At 44.8% G+C, this 19,034-nt stretch overlaps 1 protein-coding gene across 1 annotated transcript in view; it reads left to right on the top strand.

Annotated features, from left to right (window-relative positions):
• The first annotated feature begins 11,546 nt into the window (after nucleotides 1–11,546).
• The window catches only part of CACNA1I (calcium voltage-gated channel subunit alpha1 I), a 183,910-nt gene continuing 176,422 nt past the window's right edge, over nucleotides 11,547–19,034 (top strand). The window contains exons 1-2 of the mRNA XM_056846177.1: nucleotides 11,547–11,651; nucleotides 12,981–13,114. Of these exons, the coding sequence (XP_056702155.1) occupies nucleotides 11,559–11,651; nucleotides 12,981–13,114 (227 nt within the window). The 5' untranslated portion in view covers nucleotides 11,547–11,558. The remainder of the gene's footprint in view (nucleotides 11,652–12,980; nucleotides 13,115–19,034) is intronic.

Here is a 19,034-nt window from a genome sequence, read left to right as displayed (position 1 = left end):
TTGCTAATTAGAAAACTGGAATTGAAGAAAGTTAATTCGTAATGAAACTTCTGACTGAATGATGAGGATTTTGAATACCGGCTTTGTCAGCTGTTGAAATTAATTACACGCTCATACACGGGGAGGAGGGAGAATAGACAAGGGTATGGGGGAGATTACCAGAAGACAGGATTTTAAACCTGTTCAAACCTGTTGCCGTGGTGACTGGAGATAGTCCCTGTGGCTGACAGTGGCAAGGTGACACAGGGAGGCCACAGGTAGATCTAATTAACCCCTTTCTGTAGGCTCTCCTGAATTGTAGTGGAGAAGGCGCAAGTTTCCATTTCCCCCCCCTGACTTCCTGTGTCACTGGACTGCTGGTCATGTGTACCTTGGGGACGTGCAGGAATTGTTCCTCTGACCATTTAAGCCCATGGTTGGGACAGTTTCCCCTCAGCTTATGCTAAGATTCACCTGTACTGCCACAAGCTGGAACCTAGCCTGTATCAGTTCCCCCCCCCCATATACCAATTGCTCACAATCAGTCTAAAAAGGAAACAATCTCCCTAACTGGTGATGCTCGTGTAAACCAGCAGACCCCTGGCTACATAGATCCCTACTGGAAAGTTGAGAGGGGGGATTCAAACTCAATAAAACGACAGCACCCTTGTGGCTCGTAAACAAATGTGAAATTGCTTCAAACAGGAAAACAACAGTCAAAGTAACAAACATTTAATATAAACACAACAAATTTACAACTAAATCATAATGGATATGAACATAGCACAACTGCAGTAGACAGGATCTTCGGTGCCCTTTCGGGTTGCCAGGTCCCTCTTGGCTATCGGTGGGAGGAGGAGGGTGGGGTTTGGGGAGGGGAGGGACTTCGATGCCATAGAGTCCAATTGCCAAAGCGGCCATTTTCTCCAGGTGAACCGATCTCTATCGGCTGGAGATTAGTTGTAATAGCAGGAGATCTCCAGCTACCACCTGGAGTGCCCTTCAGGAAGGGCACTCAGAACAGTGGCAACTAACAAACAGGGCCCAGTAATACAAAGAAAAAGCAAGTCCAAAATGTTAACTCGAAGTGCAGGGCTGCTGCTTCCCAGTTTGCTCTTCTGTTGGCTTCTGATCCAGGCCAGACTGACTCAGGGGTGAAAAGAGTTTTAAACCATATCTTGAACCGCAATGCAACGAACAGCCTGACAAACCTTTTTGTTATAACAATTCCTAAAGGGGAAATTCTAATATGCCCTTTCTCCCTCGTTGGGCCTACCACATATCTGAAAGTTAATTATCAGTTCCTTCAGTCAAGCTGTGGGCCTTCCCTCCTGATGCAGGCCAGACTGACTGTGGTGGTGGTGGTGGGGGGGGCTCTTGCAGTTGGTAGCAAATTTACTGACTGCTTATGCTTAGTGAGCTCCTGCTGCCTAGGCCCTCAAGTCCAAATCTTTCAATGGAAATAAAATGGAAACATGAAAATGGCATGGGTTACACTAGCAACTGCCATGAACCAGCATGCAGACTCCTCCTCCTCCAAGGAAGGAACTGGCCACTTGCCACCACCATAGAGTGAGGCAATTGGGACACCCCCAGAAGCCCCCTTTGACATACAGGAGGAGCTCCAAGAGTCTGAGCCATGGGAAACAGCCCTGCCTTCAGACTCAGACCCTGAATCACCCCAGCCCCTTGACAGTACCCACCAGTGTCATTAGGTGCTGCACCTTTAAGTACCAGCAGCCAATTCATAAGAACATAATTCCTATAGGAGAAGGGCCTGTATCTCCACCCCTTTGCGGTAGCATTTAAGGCCTCAAGTCACCCACAGCTTTTGATGGAATATCATCTGTGGGTAGGGTTGCCAGGTCCCTCTTTACCACTGGTGGGAGGTTTTTGGGGTGGAGCCTGAGGAGGGCGGGGTTTGGGGAGGGAGGGACTTCAATGGGGTATAATGCCATAGAGTCCACCTTGCAAGTGGCCATTTTCTCCAGGTGAACTGATCTCTAACCACTGGAGATCAGTTGTAATAATAGGAGATCTCCAGCCACTACCTGGAGGTTGGCAACCCTATCTATGTGGTGCTGTTGGGTTGGAGTCCTGCCTTGGCTTTGTGCTGGATAGCAACCACTCACATGCCTTTGTGAAGGTATGTGAATCACTGATCCAGGGTTAGGCTTGGCTGAGCAGGTGCAAACAGTTTTCACACAACCAAGTCAGCCGTTGGCAACATAGCAAGAAGCTGACTGCTGTTGGCAAATGAGCTCTAATTGTAAGAGGAAGCAACTGGTAGTTTGAAGGGGGAAGGGTTTTCTTAACAGGGACTCTTGGATTCGTAAAAATGCAGCATTTGGTTTGAAATGTTTCTAAGAAGGAGGGAGAGAAAAAGCTTTTAGAAATGCTCACTCAAGTGAGAGGCAAGTGATTTTGTACTTGGCCCTGGCTGCATACCTTCTGCTTAAATAATAGCACTAAAACATTTGGCAACCTGTGAAAAAATTCAAGCCAAAACTACTTGGGTGTTTTGCGCTTCCTCTTTTGGCTAAACTAGCAAGGCCCTATTACTGCTGATGTTATTGCTGACGGATGCCCCAAACTGGGTAGTCATCTATCTTTCTCACAGGGTTGTCTGAACTTTCATCTAAAGCAAAACTGAAGACAGGCTTGGGGATTCCTGCTCAGGCAAACTACTCAAACAACTTTGAAAGAAGAAGTTAGGTAAGACTAGCAAATTTTTTCAAGGGAGTTCGGTGTGTCCCTAAGATGTCCCTGGATTTCACCCTGTGACACTTGAAGGTAATTCTGAAGTTTCTGCTCAAGTGAAAATCTGAATTGGTGATATTTGCAATTTTCAAACTTGAAATGCAAACTTAAAAAAACAAACATTTCATTGGTTCTTGTGGGTTATCCGGGCTGTGTAACCGTGGTCTTGGTATTTTCTTTCCTGACGTTTCGCCAGCAGCTGTGGCAGGCATCTGCTGGCGAAATGTCAGGAAAGAAAATACCAAGACCACGGTTACACAGCCCGGATAACCCACAAGAACCAATGAAGTCTGACCGTGAAAGCCTTCGACAATATTTTAAAAACATTTCAAGTCAGGCCCCTTTGAATGAAGTTCAGTTTGAAAGGGGATTTAGTCTTGCACCCAGCTAGTTAACCCTCCATGTCAGTTGTGTTCCCCCCCCCCCCCAAGCTACTATGTCTTTGCAAAATAGAGAACTGTATTGGACAGTGAGGAGAGCTCACTAAGACACAAGAGAGGCCTTGTGGCGCTTCTCACTAACTGGCAGTGGCAAATCCTATTCTTCCTTGCCATCAGTGTGTGCTGGAAATTATGAGAATTGTGGTTTTCTCTGCCTCCTGAATTGAATTGAGATGGCAAGAAAACTAGAAAATCCATAATTCATGGCAGGAAAAAATGGACGGGAAATATGGGGTTTGTCGTTGCCAGTTAATGAAATACCCTTCAGGGCCTTCTCAGGGGTAAGCTTCAGTTGCTAGATATGGAAGAACATGCTCTTCGTTTCCCTTCAAAATTATATAAGCATTTCAAGAAAAAAAATGGTTTTTAAGGCAAGTATTCTCCAGATAACAGATCAGTTCCCCTAGAGAAAATGGCTGCTTTGGAGGGTGGACTCCATGGCATTATACCTTGCTGAAGTCCCTCTTCTCCCCAAATCCTCCTCTCTCCAAGGTTCCACCCTCAATTTGCCTGGCGTTTCCCAACCCTGGAGTTGGCAACTCTAGCAGTTAGCATATCACTACCCCCCCACAAATTTAGTAGGATTTGCAGGATCAAGGTGCTTCACATAACATAATTATGTATTTACATAACATGAAAGGTTTAAATGATGCTATTTTTAAGTAGCAGCTGCTAAGAAAATGTTAATGATATTATAAACCTTTATTACTAATGAAGTACTATTAAGAGGCTGCCTTGAGCTTTCCATACTATAGTGGGGGCATAAATAAATGTTAATGTAAAGTAATGAGGCTGTTTAACTTTTTAGGTCCTCATTCTCCTTCATAGTTTTTCCAAGGAACAGATAAAATTACCAAATGATTGAAAGGCCATCCAAATCACAGAAATGAGAACTGGCCTTGTATAGGTTTACAATGTAAGGCCTCACATTTCCCTGTTCCTAGCAAAAGGCAGAGCACATAAAGTGGTGACTCTGACTGCTGAAATATCTTAGCAGAAAAGAAAAATCCATGATCAGCTACCAACTTCTCTTCCCAGATTGCTGAAATGTTTTTTGGGGGGGAATCCACAATCAGTTACCAGTTTCTCTTCCTAGGGTTGCCGACGTCTAGGTGGGGCCTGCAAATCTTCTGGAATTACAGCCAATCTCCAGATTACAGAGATCAGTTTTCCTGGATAAAATGGCTGCTTTGGAGCGTGGACTCTATGGCATTACACCCTGCTGAGGTCCCTCCCCAAATCCTACCCTCCTCAAGTGCCATCTCCAAATATTCAGGAATTTTTTAAGTTGAAGTTGGCAACCCTAGTTTGTTCTAGTTTTGCAAATCCCAGAGGATTTGAAAATGGTGAGACAGTTGGCAGATCTCCTTATTTTAAAGGATCTTATTTTTTAATTTAAAAGTATATAGTATTAATAATATATGATCTTTATGTCACATTTGTACAACTTCCTAGAAATGCCTAATGCATATAACAAAAGTTCACACTTCCCTACATATGTCAGCAAAATGTCCCTCATTAAGATGGACAGGGCAGAGAGAGGCCCTAGATCAGTGATGGCGAACCTTTTAGAAACCGAGTGCCCAAACTGCAACCCAAAACCCACTTATTTAACGCCGAGTGCCAATGCGGCAATTTAACCTGAATACTGAGGTTTTAGTTTAGAAAAAAACTACTCATACATTCACATCTTTTGCCTTAAAAGAAAAACATAATAACAGAGCTTTCTAACCAGTGTAGGCAGGAAAGATCAAGTTCTTCAAATTTGGCTTTATCTGGAGAAGTAAGAAAACACAGGGTTGTCTCCATCTTACGGAACTGTAAAAATCTGTTGCTAAAATTCACCTGTGCAGTTGCTACAAAGTTAGAAAATTCCTTGTAGATTTCCTGATGGCTTGTAGGATTGTCTACAAATGTTGTAGAATTTTCTAAACGCATTTTTAGTTTTGGAAAATATTTCAGCTGCCCACTTTCAAGGTCTCTTTCAAAAACCTGCAGTTTTCTCTCAAATGTTTTGATATTACAAAACATCCTTTCTGCTGTTTTCCCTACGCCTTGCAGTTGTTTGTTCAGTACATTGAAGTGTTGTGTAAAATCTGTAAAAAACATGAGGTTGGTAAGCCAGGCCATATCAGTGAGCTGTGGATATTCCTGCCCTTTTTGATTCATAAACAGCCTAATTTCATCCAAGCAGGCTACAAATCTGAGTTGGACTTCAGCAGCTGCAGCGCCAACTTAAAGACCCCCTCTTTAGGGTGACTGTACAGCAGCAGCAGCAGCAAGAGAGGGGGTGGGGGAAGCTTCCCCTTAGCCCCCCTGACTCTCTGTCCCCCCCCACCGACTGTACCATGGAGAATCCCGCGCCTCTCCCTGGCGGCAAGCAAGGCGCGCTTGGCGGCTTTGGAGCCGGGTGAGCGGCACCGAGAAGAGGAAGGGGGTGGGTGCCCACCGCCCCTGCCAAGCGCGGGCAGCCAGCGCAGGGGCTGCAGCATCGGGCGCGCAGCCTGGAGGCACTGACAGGATGGAGGAGAGGAGAAGAGGAGGGGGTGAAGAGGAACAGGAGGCAAGGAAACGTAGAGTTGAAGACAGAGGGGGCGATCCTGAAGGCGGGCGATGGAGAGAGGAGCGGCGCGCCAGTGAACTGGGGCATTGGAAGGCGGGAGGGACGGCCAGCCTGTTCACAGAGGGCCTGCCCCCTCCGCCCCCACTGGCGCGGACTTCAAGGAGCGAGCGGGCAGCAGACGCACAGCAGGAATGGCTCGGGAAAGAGACGGAGGCGGAGCGCACAGGGGTGTGGGAATTCGCACCCAGAGAAGGAGCAGAAGCGCCAGTGGAGGCAGGGGCATTGGCCCCCATAGGAGCAGTGGGTGGGAGGTCTTCTCCCCCCCCTCTCCCTAGTGATTGTCCCGCAGGAGCCGGCAGGGACAGGGAAAAAAGGGGGAAAGGGGTGATTTGGGGCTTGCGGTTGCAGCCAGGAGAAGCAGAGCTGGCGGCGCGGGCGGAACAGGCGCACGCAAAACAGCCGGCGCCGGCTCTGCCTGCCCCACAAGCCCCGCCCAGAGTGGGGAGTTTGAAAGGGAGGCTGGACAAAGGAGAGGGTGCGGCGCGGCGAGAGCAGAGCTGGGCGAAAGGTGACAATGTGCATCTGCCGGCTCTGCCTGCCCCACAAGCAGCGTCTATGGCTCCGCCTACAGCAGGAGCGCAGACTGAGGGGGGAGGCCACGCTGAGCAACGCGTGCCAGCAGAGAGGGCTACGCGTGCCGGAGTTGGCACGCGTGCCATAGGTTCGCCAACACGGCCCTAGATCTTCCAAGGGTCTACTGGAAGGCATAGCGTGGCTTTATGCACAGATTAATATTGCATTGCTCACAACAAACAATACTGGGGATGCAGAAACTATCACTAATCAATGTGTCAAGTATCTTTATTGTTTCAGTTACACCAGTGGCTGATTTATACTAGTTCTTTGTGGATCTTTTGCTCTGAATTTTGACATAATTTGGCTCTTTAATGATAAAAGGCTGCTTTGTGTGTTTAGGAGTATAAGGCTGTAAACACGTGTGCTTGGAAGTAAGTAAATATATTCAGCAATGAAGTGTCAAATGTATTTGCTCCTCCTTGTACAGGTGTGTTAATTTTGCCATTCTCATTGTCCAGCGAACCCCAGGTATCTTTAATCTCCTTAACATTGCACGTTCAGAGTTAAATCAGTCTGAGCAGGTTCTTTTATGTATACAGATGCTGATAGTAATAGTCATGGGCTTCAGTAGTTTTTTACAAGGAGCAATAATAGGGGTTTTATTCCATTTAAGCTAAATGTCAATGTATAAACTGCAAAATAAAGGGTGTTAAAATACTTTCCATCCAATTTAGGTTTGCTTGCCACTGCAGTAGTAATTTACAAAGCCCTTAGCATCAACGTAAATTTGGATTTAGGTAAGGTTGCCAACAGCATGGAGAAAAAAATGTCCTGTTCCTTTAATAGTGGCTTGATGGGATGTTATTAAGCAGGCAATGTTATTTACATCCATGCCTTGAAAAATTTCAGCTGCCCATTTCCACACATTAAGCCTCTATTAAAGGAACAGGGCATTTTTCTCCTTGTTAAATTTAGGAAAGGAAAAAATGTGGGGGCAGAATTATATAAAATCAAAGTCCCTCAAGCCCTCTAGCATTGTTTTGTGCTTTCTAATACACAAAGTGGAGTGCCATTTGGTGAAACTGAAAAGGCAACAAATTAAAAATAAATACTTTTTTTGGGGGGGGATTGTAACAACAAATGAAGATGAAATATCTTTCAGCTTTGTTATTATAAATGGCACTGCCTGAGTATGCCTTCACCTCTGAACTGAAAGATTTACCATATCTACGGATAAGAAACTGCAGGGACACCATGCATTAGCGAAGAACAGGGCCAGATCTTCATTTTTTTCTGAAGGGGGCAAAAGTACAAAATGATGCCCCCTGTATATTCATATTTTCTTTATATAATCAATGTTTACAATATACACATATAACCAACAACTCTTTTAAATGATAGAATAAATTAGGTAGAGCTCTGTAAATTAATGAATAATTACACTTTTACATTATCTTATTCATCTATTTTTTGTGTGTGTGCTGTCTTATGGCTGACTTATGGCTACCCCATACGGTTTTCAAGGCAAGAGACATTCGGAGGTGGTTTGCCATTGCCTGCCTCCGCGTCATGACCCTGGTATTCTTTGGAGGACTCTCTGTTACTACTGTGACTCAGATATCCTTTCTTTGTCATTTCCCTTTAACCCCTTCTTGTTTTTATCTTGTTGTTCGTAAACCTTTTTCTACTTGTTCCTCCTCTTACACTTTTTGCCATTACTGTCCTCCTCTCTTTTGGTAGGCTAACCATTTCTCTCCTTTTGAACACTTCCTAAAAAAAAGAAATCCTGCCTTTTCCGGAACTCCATGAGTCAGTCAAATCCTGCCATGCATTAACTCCTTATCAGCCCTGACCTCTTTATCAAGTCCTCTAATTTATTTATTCACTTCCTTTTTACACCACTTATCTCCTCAGTAGGGGCCAAAGTGGCTTATAACATTCTCCTTTTGCATTTTATCCTTGCAACAACTCTATGAGGTGGGAGTGTGGGATCGGCGCACAGTCACTCTGTAAGCTTCCATGGCAGAGGTGGGAATTTGTACCTGGGTCTCCCAGATTCTAGTCAAACACTCTAGACACTATACCATGCTGGGTCTCTAATCTCACTCCATCTTCATCTTGTCCCTGTTACCCACTGCATGTACTCGAGTTAATTTACCTTAAGTTAGCCGGTTTGCAAATGGAGTTTTTCTTTAGTCCCCAGCTTTTTTGATGCTTGTTTGTGCTGATATTGTCACTACACAGTTAGGGAGTAATAGTTATTCCAAATCAGTTAATCCACAAGGAAAGGGTGAAATTTTATTTGAGGTTCCTACAGCACATTTGGTAATGATGACTTCTGATTTATGTACTGAATACTTAGAAAATTGATTTAGCAAGTGCCAATGCAAAGAAAAGAAATGAAGGAAATAATACTAGAGAAAGATTGGAGGGGAAATGCATTGGGGAAAATAAGTCAGGGGTTTTTCATTTTGACCACTCTTTCAAAAATAACTAGTTGTCAGGTTGCAGTAGGTGCGTGTGTGTGGGGGGGGAAGGGTTGTGTGCGGAGGCCAAATATGTAAAGTTTGCTTGGCCTGGTGGATCAGCTTCTCCTCTCTTCACCTTCCAATGTTGTGTGTTTGGTCTGCTGGAGGGGATGCTGGGTGGCTGCCCCATCCACGCAGTGTCAATCAATCAATCTTTATTAATTCAGTCGTAGACCCGCGCAAATCACAGCAAAGTTCAGAACAGAAAAAAGAAATAATTAAAAGTAACTCCCACCCATAAGTTAACTTATAATAGACGATTTATTTTGGAGAGAACTGGGGAGCGAACGCCTTCTCTTCTGCTAACAAATATAAGGCTTTGGAGCAAGTGGAAGAGCAGAGCACTCAAGTGTCATCTCCCCCACACCCTCGAGTGATTGATACAGCTTGGGGGAGAGGCTGTCTGCCACCCCGTAGCTAATTTGGAGGCTGTAGATTCAGCCCTGGCTGGAATAAATCTACAGGGCTCTTCAGGCTGGTTTACAACAGGGCTGGCTTGGCAGCAGTGCAAAACTGACCCATTTGTCCGGAGGTGAGAGAAGGAGTTTGTTGGACTTTCTGAGCTTGAGCTTTCACCTTTGACAACCAACAGCAAGGGAAAGCACAGCAGCCGCATGAAGCCATCTCTGTCTCTCTCTCTCTGTATATCTGGCTTCAGGCAGAGGTGGCGACCGTACGGGGAAGCAGGAAGAGAGGGAGGGGAAGCTTTGCCTGTGACTGCAGCCATAGCTGCTGCGAGGATGGGGGGGGGGAGAACAAACAGGCTAGTTGCCTAAGGGCAGAGGAGCAGGGCCTCTTGCCGAAGCTGGCAACCCAGTGGGAGGCAACTGTTTGCCCCTTTGCCTGTTTTACTCAGGGAAGGATTAAGCAGGCTGCCTAGAAACAGCCAGGTTGAACACATGAAGCTGCCTTATACTGAATCAGACCCTTGGTCCATCAAAGCCAGTATTGTCTACTCAGACTGGCAGCGGTTCTCCAGGGTCTCAGGCAGAGGTCTTTCACATCACCTACTCGCCTAGTCCCTTTAACTGGAGATGCTTGGGATTGAATCTGGGACCTTCTGCATGCCAAGCAGATTCTCTACCACTGAGCCACCGCCCCTCCCCAGGATACCCCACCGGGGATGGCCGGCTTCAGCCTCCTCTTGGCTCTGGCGACTTTGGCACTGCCGAGTGGCCAGGCACCCTCCTCTGTCACTCTGGCGGACGCGCCTTCTAGCTCCCCAGATACGCCTTCCAGCATGCCCGGAGGTGCCACAGCGCTCCCAGCTGGCCTGGCCACCGCACATCCAAGGTCTCTTTGCCTTCCTCCCGTGGCCAGGTCATCTTCAGAAGAGGTGCCAACAGGAGGACAGCTGATTTCCTTGCCAAAGTCAGTACCCGCACCCCTGTTGGGGTGCATGGAGGCTTGGGGCTCCTCGAATCTGGACCTCAATTTCCTGAGATCCCCCTTTGAATGATGCCTCCTCTTTGCCTGCACTTGGGGGGGGGGGCAGCTGCTCCTCTTCCTCCCCCCCCATCCCACCCTGGTGAAGAAAACAATTAGGCAATCAGTAGTCATGCTTTAGGATATGTACTGATCTCAAGCTGGGGTAAGAAAACAAATTTCCTCCTAGTTAAAGTGTAGTGTAATTAAGCGCATCATGGAAGTTATATCCAGCAATGGTCACTGTTGGGAACAAAATAACAGTTTAGTTGGGCCACTGATCTGTTCCAGTGTAGCACTGGGAAGAAATTAAAATGCTTAATTTCTTGAACACAGAGAGAATAATTTGAAGACAACAGAGTCATCAGTGACACCCACTGCAGGAGAGACATTTGCCTCCAGATTTACAAATTGCTTACTTATCCAATTGTCATGACCTACTGGCTCAAGTACAGGCGTGGTCCTTTGATGCATACAGACAATTTGCAAATAAAGGCCTCTTCCCTCTTCATTGTAGTGTTAAGTAATGACCCACGGAACTTTGGGTTCACTGTTTTGAATCCTGCTCCCTTTTGTACTGGTGTCCTGTGCAGCTAATATATGCAGAATAGCATAGAAAATCTGATTTGAATGATGTATCAAATAGCTAAAGTAGATGTTTGTGCCTTTTCATGTTTAATATTGCTTGCTGATTTGCAGTATTCACAACGTGTATCTTGACAGCCTTGACTTTGATTATTCCAGGCTAGTAAATGAAGACCAAATTATTTCGCATCAATTTTAGGTGATGGTAGAAGAGTTCCTGGACTGCTGCCACTTCATCCTTTTGTGGGGAGGGCAAGGGACCAATTTTTCTGCATGAAAATTATTTCTTCGCTTGCAAAGCTAACACATCAGGGTAAAATCAAATCTGGGATTCTTTCCCCTGGTATCTGGTTTTCTGTGCGCATGGAGCATCTTTTTATATACAGGAAGCATTCAATCGTTATTTATATCCCACTTTTTTACTCAAAGCGGCATTCAGAAAAGATCATGTGATTCCCCCATGTGCATTCTGAACTAGAAACATCCAGGAATATTTTACATCCCAGGTGGTGTGAATTGAGTGTCTGTAATCTGATGGTTTAGTTGTTGCATAGACTGAGGTTGGGGTGTATGTATGTCTATTTTTTTTTAACCTTTGTTTTTATTTTTATGTTGCCAGATCTTGGTTGTGGCCACCCTGACTGTATCTGATTTTTTTCCTTGACTTTATCTCTTCCTTCCACTTGGTTTGAGTTTGTCAGCATGATGGTGATCCTATTGAACTGTGTGACGCTTGGGATGTACCAGCCCTGTGATGATATGGACTGCCTTTCCAACAGATGCAAAATTTTGCAGGTAGGTAGCTCCCTTCTAGTTGTGGTCATAGATGGTTGGAATGCTGACTTCTTGGTTTGGCTGACACTTTCCATAACAGCATGGTTGTGTTTATTACCAAAAGGGTTAAAATACTACCACAGCCACAAACTAGCATTCTTTAAAAAAAAAAAAAAAAAAGTCTGCCAAACACATTAGAGAGAACATCTGTGTCTGTACATAAGAACATAAGAAAGGCCCTGCTGGATCAGACCAAGGCCCATCAAGTCTAGCAGTCTGTTCACACAGTTGCCAACCAGGTGCCTCTAGGAAGTCACAAACAAGACGACTGCAGCAGCACCATCCTGCCTGTGTTCCACCGCACCCAAAATAATAGGCATGCTCCTCTGATACTAGAGAGAATAGGTATGCAGCATGACTAGTATCCATTCTAACTAATAGCCATGAATACCCCTTTCCTCCATGAATATGTCCACTCCCCTCTTAAAGCCCTCCAAGCTGGCAGCCATCACCACATCCTGGGGCAGGGAGTTCCACAATTTAACTATGCGTTGTGTGAAAAAATACTTCCTTTTATCTGTTTTGAATCTCTCACCCTCCAGCTTCAGCAGATGACCCCGCGTTCTAGTGTTATGGGAGAGGGAGAAAAACTTCTCTCTGTCCACTCTCTCCAAATAATGCCTAATTTTATAGACCTCTATCATGACTCCCCTTAACTGCCTTCTTTCCAAGCTAAACAGCCCTAAGTGTCTTAACCGCTCTCCATAGGACAGTTGCTCTAGTCCCCTAATCATTTTGGTTGCTCTTTTCTGCACCTTCTCAAGCTCTATAATATCCTTTTTTTAGATGTGGTGACCAGAACTGTACACAGTATTCCAAACCATAGGGACAAGCCGATATACCTATCCATTTCTTTTTGATTCTCTGTGTTGTTTTGGTCATTGGTTTCAAGCCATCTAAAATTTGCTGCTGTCCTCATAGGCCATTTTTACCCCATTTATGTGAAATTGACACCCAGTGTAGAAAAATGTGTACATATTTATGGGGAAAGTTCAGCAGCAAGGACACAGAAAAAGAAACTATTGGACTTGTTTCTCACAAAGGAGAAACAGCATCGAAATGGGGGTATTCACATCAAATGAGCAAGCTTGCAGAATCCCCTACAAATCTAGTACTGGTAAAATAGATAAATGCATACAAACATGTCAGGAAAGCAAGTTGTGGGAAATCTGTCCATGTGTGCTTTAATTGTGTTTTTATTGACTCTTGTCCAATAAGTTCGAAAACATAAGACCAAATGGTAGTGAGTGAAGATTAAAATCAATTGCATTTTTCCTCTGGGTCTTTCAGGTATTTGATGACTTTATTTTCATCTTCTTTGCTATGGAGATGGTGCTGAAGATGGTGGCCTTGGGTATCTTTGGCAAGAAATGCTACCTTGGAGACACCTGGAATCGCCTGGATTTCTTCATTGTCATGGCTGGGTAGGTTACCTGCCTTCTTTTGCATACTCTAATAAACAAACCATTTGGATTCTCAAATATGGGAAGTGGGTGTCACCTCTAAGAATTAACTGAACACCATGATATAAGTACAAGAACATTTTGGTTCCCATATATACTTATTTTTGTTCTCTTAGATAAATGCAGCATGTTTGCTTGTCATTGATTCTGCGGCAGTAGAGCAAAAATTAACTCAGGTGACATGATTCCCTGAGCAGCTCCATCTGGTTTGGAAGTCAACAGGCTTCATAGGAAACACTGAAAAAATAGTAGCCCTGTTCAAGTGTATGCTTCAAAAGTACCATTTGTTTGGAGCCTGGTCACATACCCCAGAATGTGAGTTGTCTATAGTACATTCAATCCCAATACCTTGGTAAATAAAAGGAAAGGATATGTGCTTAAGGGCATAGGCAGTAAGCTCTGTGCAAATGATACACTTGTAGGTCTGGAGGAGGGGCCAGCAGGCCTCTCACTGATCAGCCCCTCTGACCCTGGAGAGCCCCAAATGAATGCCTGAACAGGGCTAGTGAAAGAGCTCATTGGGCATTTGTGAGCATGTGACTTGCCGTCAGCCTTAGCTCTTGGTTTGTGAAATGGGAGCCCTCGGTGACTGTTGTTTGAGTAATTAAAATAAAGTTTGTAAGTCAAAAGTGCTATATCTTGTCTCACATAAGCCAGCTGCTGGATTCTGACTCACACTCAAAAATGACTAACAGGAATCCAGGATAGGACTATGTAGTTAGGCTCAGTTCATGTTGGCTCCCATTGAGTTCTGTGTAACACAGTAAAAGGGCTGCACAGTAAAACGCCATCAAGGGGAGTGAAACCTGTGCCCAGTGCTGTGGTCAGCACTGCCTATGTCAGGATGGCAAGTTCTCCCTCCCCACTCCTGCCTTTGTCCTGCATCTAATATTGGATGGTACAGCCTCTCTGAAAAGATTGGGGGAGGAGGCAGTTTGTCTGTGGCTATATTCAGGTGTCACAACAAACCTCATATTTGTTCATGACAAACACAACTGTGATTTGCTTACCAGTCTTGCATGTTCAGTCCCGTCTCCCCACCGTGCACACTCACAGAGCACAATCAAAAGCTTCTTGGCTTAGAAGCCTTCAGCCACACTTCAGTTTGCTGTGTCATCTAAAAGCAGGTGCCTAGGCAAATTGGAGTGCGCTTTCTCCCCAGTAGCCTGGATTTCAAACTGGGATTAAACCATGAGTAAAATCCCAGGTTGTGGAGAAGAAGCAAATTCACATGGCAGATGGAGCTACCTTATTCTGAAGAAGAAGAGTTGGTTTTTATACCCTGCTTTTTCTCTATCTTTAAGGAGTCTCATAGTGGCTGACAGTCGCCTACCCTTCCCCTCCCCACAACAGACACCTTGTGAGGTAGGTAGGGCTGATAGACTTCTGAGAGAACTGTGACTAGCCCAAGGTCACCCAGCAGGCTTCATGCGTAGGAGTGGGAAATAAAGCTTGGTTCTCCAGATTAGAGTCTGCCACTCTTAACCACTATACCACGCTGGCTGAAACAGACCATTGGTCTGTCAAGGTCAGTGTTGTCTACTCAGACTGGCAGCAGCCCTCCAGTGTCTCAAGCGGAGATCTTTCATATCACCTACTACTGATCCTTTCAATGGGAGATGCTGGGGATTGAACCTGGCACCTTCTTCATGCCAAGCAGTTGCTCTACCACTGAGCCACTGCCCCTCTGCAAGCAATTCCAATTTGCTAGGGCCCTCCTGTGTTTGCGCATCACTGGAAATCAGATGTGAGGGTGACAAACAGGCAGTATTTGTGATGCCTGAATGTGGCCACAGTAGAACAGATAGAGATGCATTGCACCCTCTAGGCTCTTTTCAATAAAAAGGCTCATCACACACCCCTCCACTTATAATTGCAGTGAGGGTTGTGGGAGCAAAGGGGGACCTTCTGGATAAAATCAGTGCCTCTTCCTAATACAGAGTTTTGGAATTCAGAGCATCCTTATAAAAAGTATTGTGTGATTCTGCCTCGGCGTCCTGTTGGCCCACCTAAGCACACCTCGGGGACATGATGACATTTGAGTGGGGTTTTTTTTAACAGCGAAGCTGCTGTAGTACAGCTCCAGCTTTTCATTTTGCATGTCTCGCTGCACACCGAGTAAAGTACCCACGAGGAGTTTGCCAGTTGAACACTGTGCATCAAGGGCCAGTTGGGGGGGGGGGGGTATTATTGTGTCCAGTAGCAGACAACTCCTGTGTACTATAGGACCAGAGGCTCCTTATTTGGAACTCGCTTGCCGAACTGGCCTTGGGTTCAGGCTTGAATAGGAACCAGCTCTGCAGGACTGAGTGCAGCCTCGTCTCTGCATTTGTATTCAGTCTAGTAAATCTGGGTAGAATTGCCACTTGGCTTACTTTAAATCAACTTAGATGTTTATTGCCACGTAGGAACTTGCATCATCGCCATCATTTAGTCCGGCAATAACATCAGGCAGCGTGGTCAATTTTTAAATGAAATGTAGTCAAATTAAGATGTGCAGATGAAAAACTGCTTATGGCCTCTGGAAGACGTTCCAGTCTTAAGGGCACCTCCAGCCATTTGTCTATGTGAACATATGTTCCCCATCAAGCTAAACCAGGAGTGAGCCACTGCAGGTTTTACAACCCTGAAAGGGTCAGTTTCATTGGATGACCTCATCTTTGGGAAATGGGCGTTACAACATCCCATGAACTCCCTGCGTAAGGTGGCTGACCTTGTGACTGGCCAAATTTTGCACTTGAGGCAGATAATGAATCCCTCTCCTTCAACAAAACCCAAAAATTATTTCAGTTTAAAACCTCATGAAGGCTGTCACTGTCACTTTCAGTTTCCTTAACAGTTTCCAAACAATCCATAGGAAATACAAAGGTTAACCTAAACAAGCTGCTAGCGCATAGAAAATCCGATGTAAATTAGTGCCACAAAGCCAGGAGCAGCTAATTCTTTGTGTATTCAGATTGCTCTTCATATCTTATGCCATCATTGGAAAGAAATGGGATACACTAGTGTGGTGTAGTGGTTAGAGTGTCAGACTAGGTTCTGACAGGCCCAGGTTCAAACCCCCACTCTGCCATGGATAGGGTTGCCAACCTCCAGGTACTAGCTGGAGATCTCCTGCTATTACAACAGATCTCCTGCTATTACAACTGATCTCCCGCCAATAGAGATCAGTTCATCTGGAGAAAATGGATGCTTTGGCAATTGGACTCTATCTCATTGAAGTCCCTCCCCTCCCCAAACCCCACCCTATTCAGGCTCCACCCCAAAACCTTCTGCCGGTGGCGAAGAGGGACCTGGATACCCTGGCCAGGGAAGCTTGCTGGGTGACACGCTCTCAGCCTGGCCTACCTCACAGTATTCTTATGAAGCTAAAATGGAGGAAAGGAGAATGATAGAAGCTGCTCTGGGCTCCCATTGAGGAGAAACTGTGTGTTTAATATTTTTTTAAAATCAGGACTGACCAAAATATCACAAAATACCAAGCATTTTAGTTCTTCAGAACTCTTCTTCAGCCTGGATGTTCAATGCAGAAATGAAGAAGTGGTGTGGTGAGAAGAGAAAACATATTTCTGGACATGATGGAAAGGCCTGTAGCCTTCATTTTGAAGAGGTAAAATGAAGCATAGGAGGTGTTGTGCACTTTATTGGATTAGGTGGTGTGGAGTTCAAAAGCAACCAAGGACTATTGAGAAAGAGAAGCAAAAAATGGCTGCCCTGCTTTGAGAATATAAACGTCTGCTGTTAATCAGATGTCTCTCCAGCACTAATCAGAAGACACAGGTCCCTTGAAAGGCAGACAGTAGAAGAAAGATGTGGTAGCCTTGTATTAACAAAGCAAATCTGTTCCAGCACACTTCAAAAGTCAGTTGCTTCAGCTTCCTCTGAATGGAATTATATACAAATGAACCTGCTTCTTTACAATGGGTTTGCTTGTATATTGTCACACTGTCATAATGGCATTTTCAGATATTTTGTGAAAGTTCCTGCTGCAAAATCCAGGCTGCCCAGTACAAAACTTCCCAAACAGACAGATCAGCCAGCATCTATTCTAGAGATGTCTTCATGGATGCCAGTCGGCAGTATAACAGTGGTCCCCTCTGACCAACATGAAACCTTCCAATTGCCTTTCCTTTATTGCAGGATAGTGTTGGAAACCATGTGAGTAAACTATGATTGTGTAGGGAGGAAATTTAAATCGCTGTGTTCTAGCACTGTGAATCCAAATTTGATCTCCCATGCTACAGATTCTTTCTTTGGCTGCAAGCTTAAATATACTTTCCTGGGAGCATGTCCCATAGAATAAAATGGGACTTACTTCTGAGTAGACCGGCTTAGACTTGCTCCCTCTGTTACTTTCCAACAGTCCTTTGGCTGTTTCTTGGCCCTTTGTTTGCATTCCTGAGGTGCATGCATATGAAAAGCTTTAGTCAAAATTTGTGATTTCTGCAATGTTCTCACAAATGATCTCAGAAGCTGAAGATAGGTTGCTAGATGTGAGTCTTAGGATCATATGAAAGCAAAAATGTTTACATATAGATGCTCCTGCAGAAACTATTCCAGAAACAATTCCATACATTCTATCAAAATAGGAAAGTCTTAACTCAGAACCATGTAGGTATTACTGCATTCAGAAACAGCATTGTATTCTGACTTAACAGGACCTCAGACTAATACAACATGTTGTTAAGGCCAATCCCCGTGTTTCCTTAACTGCGGTGAAGGCAGGAGGAAGGGAATTCGCTCCAGAGTTTGCAAAAGGATGGAGCCTGAATCCCTGAGATTGGTTCCCAACTTCCTAATAGCTGCTCAGAGGAAGCCAGTGTTGTGTCTACACCAAATCTTATTTCCTTTCCAATGTACTAACTGAGCAAATCCTACTGATTCTATGCATGGATTTTCGGATTTGTTCTGGTGGTAAAATGACTAGGGTTACCAGTCTACCCTCCAAAGCTGCCATTTTCTCCAGGGGAACTGATCTCTGTAGTCTGGAAATCAGTTGTAATTCTGGGAAAACACCAGGCCTACCTGGAGGTTGATAATCCCAAAAAGTGACACCAAGGCTGCAGTTCTGTATCTTCAAATCGCAAAACAGAACACTATAATTTTCTGGTCACAAATACAGCTGTCCTTACAAGCATTTGATAGAGATTAGTGCTGAACAATATCACTTATATTTCACAGAACTATGCTAAAATCTACAGTATGACCATGGTGAAGCCTGAACTGGTTGTGATGCAGCCTTAACTCCAAAACCCAACCTAACCTTGCCTGGATCTATAAGGACACTTCAATAAATAATAATAATACTATTTATTTACAGCTATTTGCCAGATAAAACAGAAGCTAAACTTACAAGGAATAAATTTACAGACAAGGCTAACACGATACTCTAAGGTGATGTATGCAACCATGCAGTATTTTCCGACCTGGGTTGGCACTTCAATAAAATAGTCCTAAAAGAACCTTGCATGGAATTTTCATTTTGCTATCTCTCCATCCCATTAACTGTATACTAAATGCCATTCCTAGGAAGCAGCTCAAAGTAGCTCCCATGTCCACCATACACCTTTACCATACATTTCCTATGTATGCATCTAAGTATGGAAGTCTCTACCCAGTGGTGCAAACCTACATGGCTGAGGGCCAGGTGTGAATGATGCTGTGACATTGTTGAAAGCCACTTGGTTGGTTTTTGCCCGCTTGACGAGCAAGGTACTAATCACATGGGATAGGGTTGCCAGCCTCCAGGTGGGACCTGGAGATCCCCTGGAATTACAGCTCATCTCCGGACTATAGAGATCAGTTTCCCTGGAGGAAATGGATGCTGTGGAGGCTGGATACTGTGGCATTGTACCCCCACTGAGGTCCCTGTCCTCTGCAG

Source organism: Euleptes europaea, chromosome 3 (genome assembly GCF_029931775.1).
Source record: "Euleptes europaea isolate rEulEur1 chromosome 3, rEulEur1.hap1, whole genome shotgun sequence".
Lineage (NCBI taxonomy): Eukaryota > Metazoa > Chordata > Lepidosauria > Squamata > Sphaerodactylidae > Euleptes > Euleptes europaea.
The sequence above is the reverse complement of the archived record's forward strand: the minus strand, read 5'-3'. Positions and strand labels throughout refer to the sequence as shown.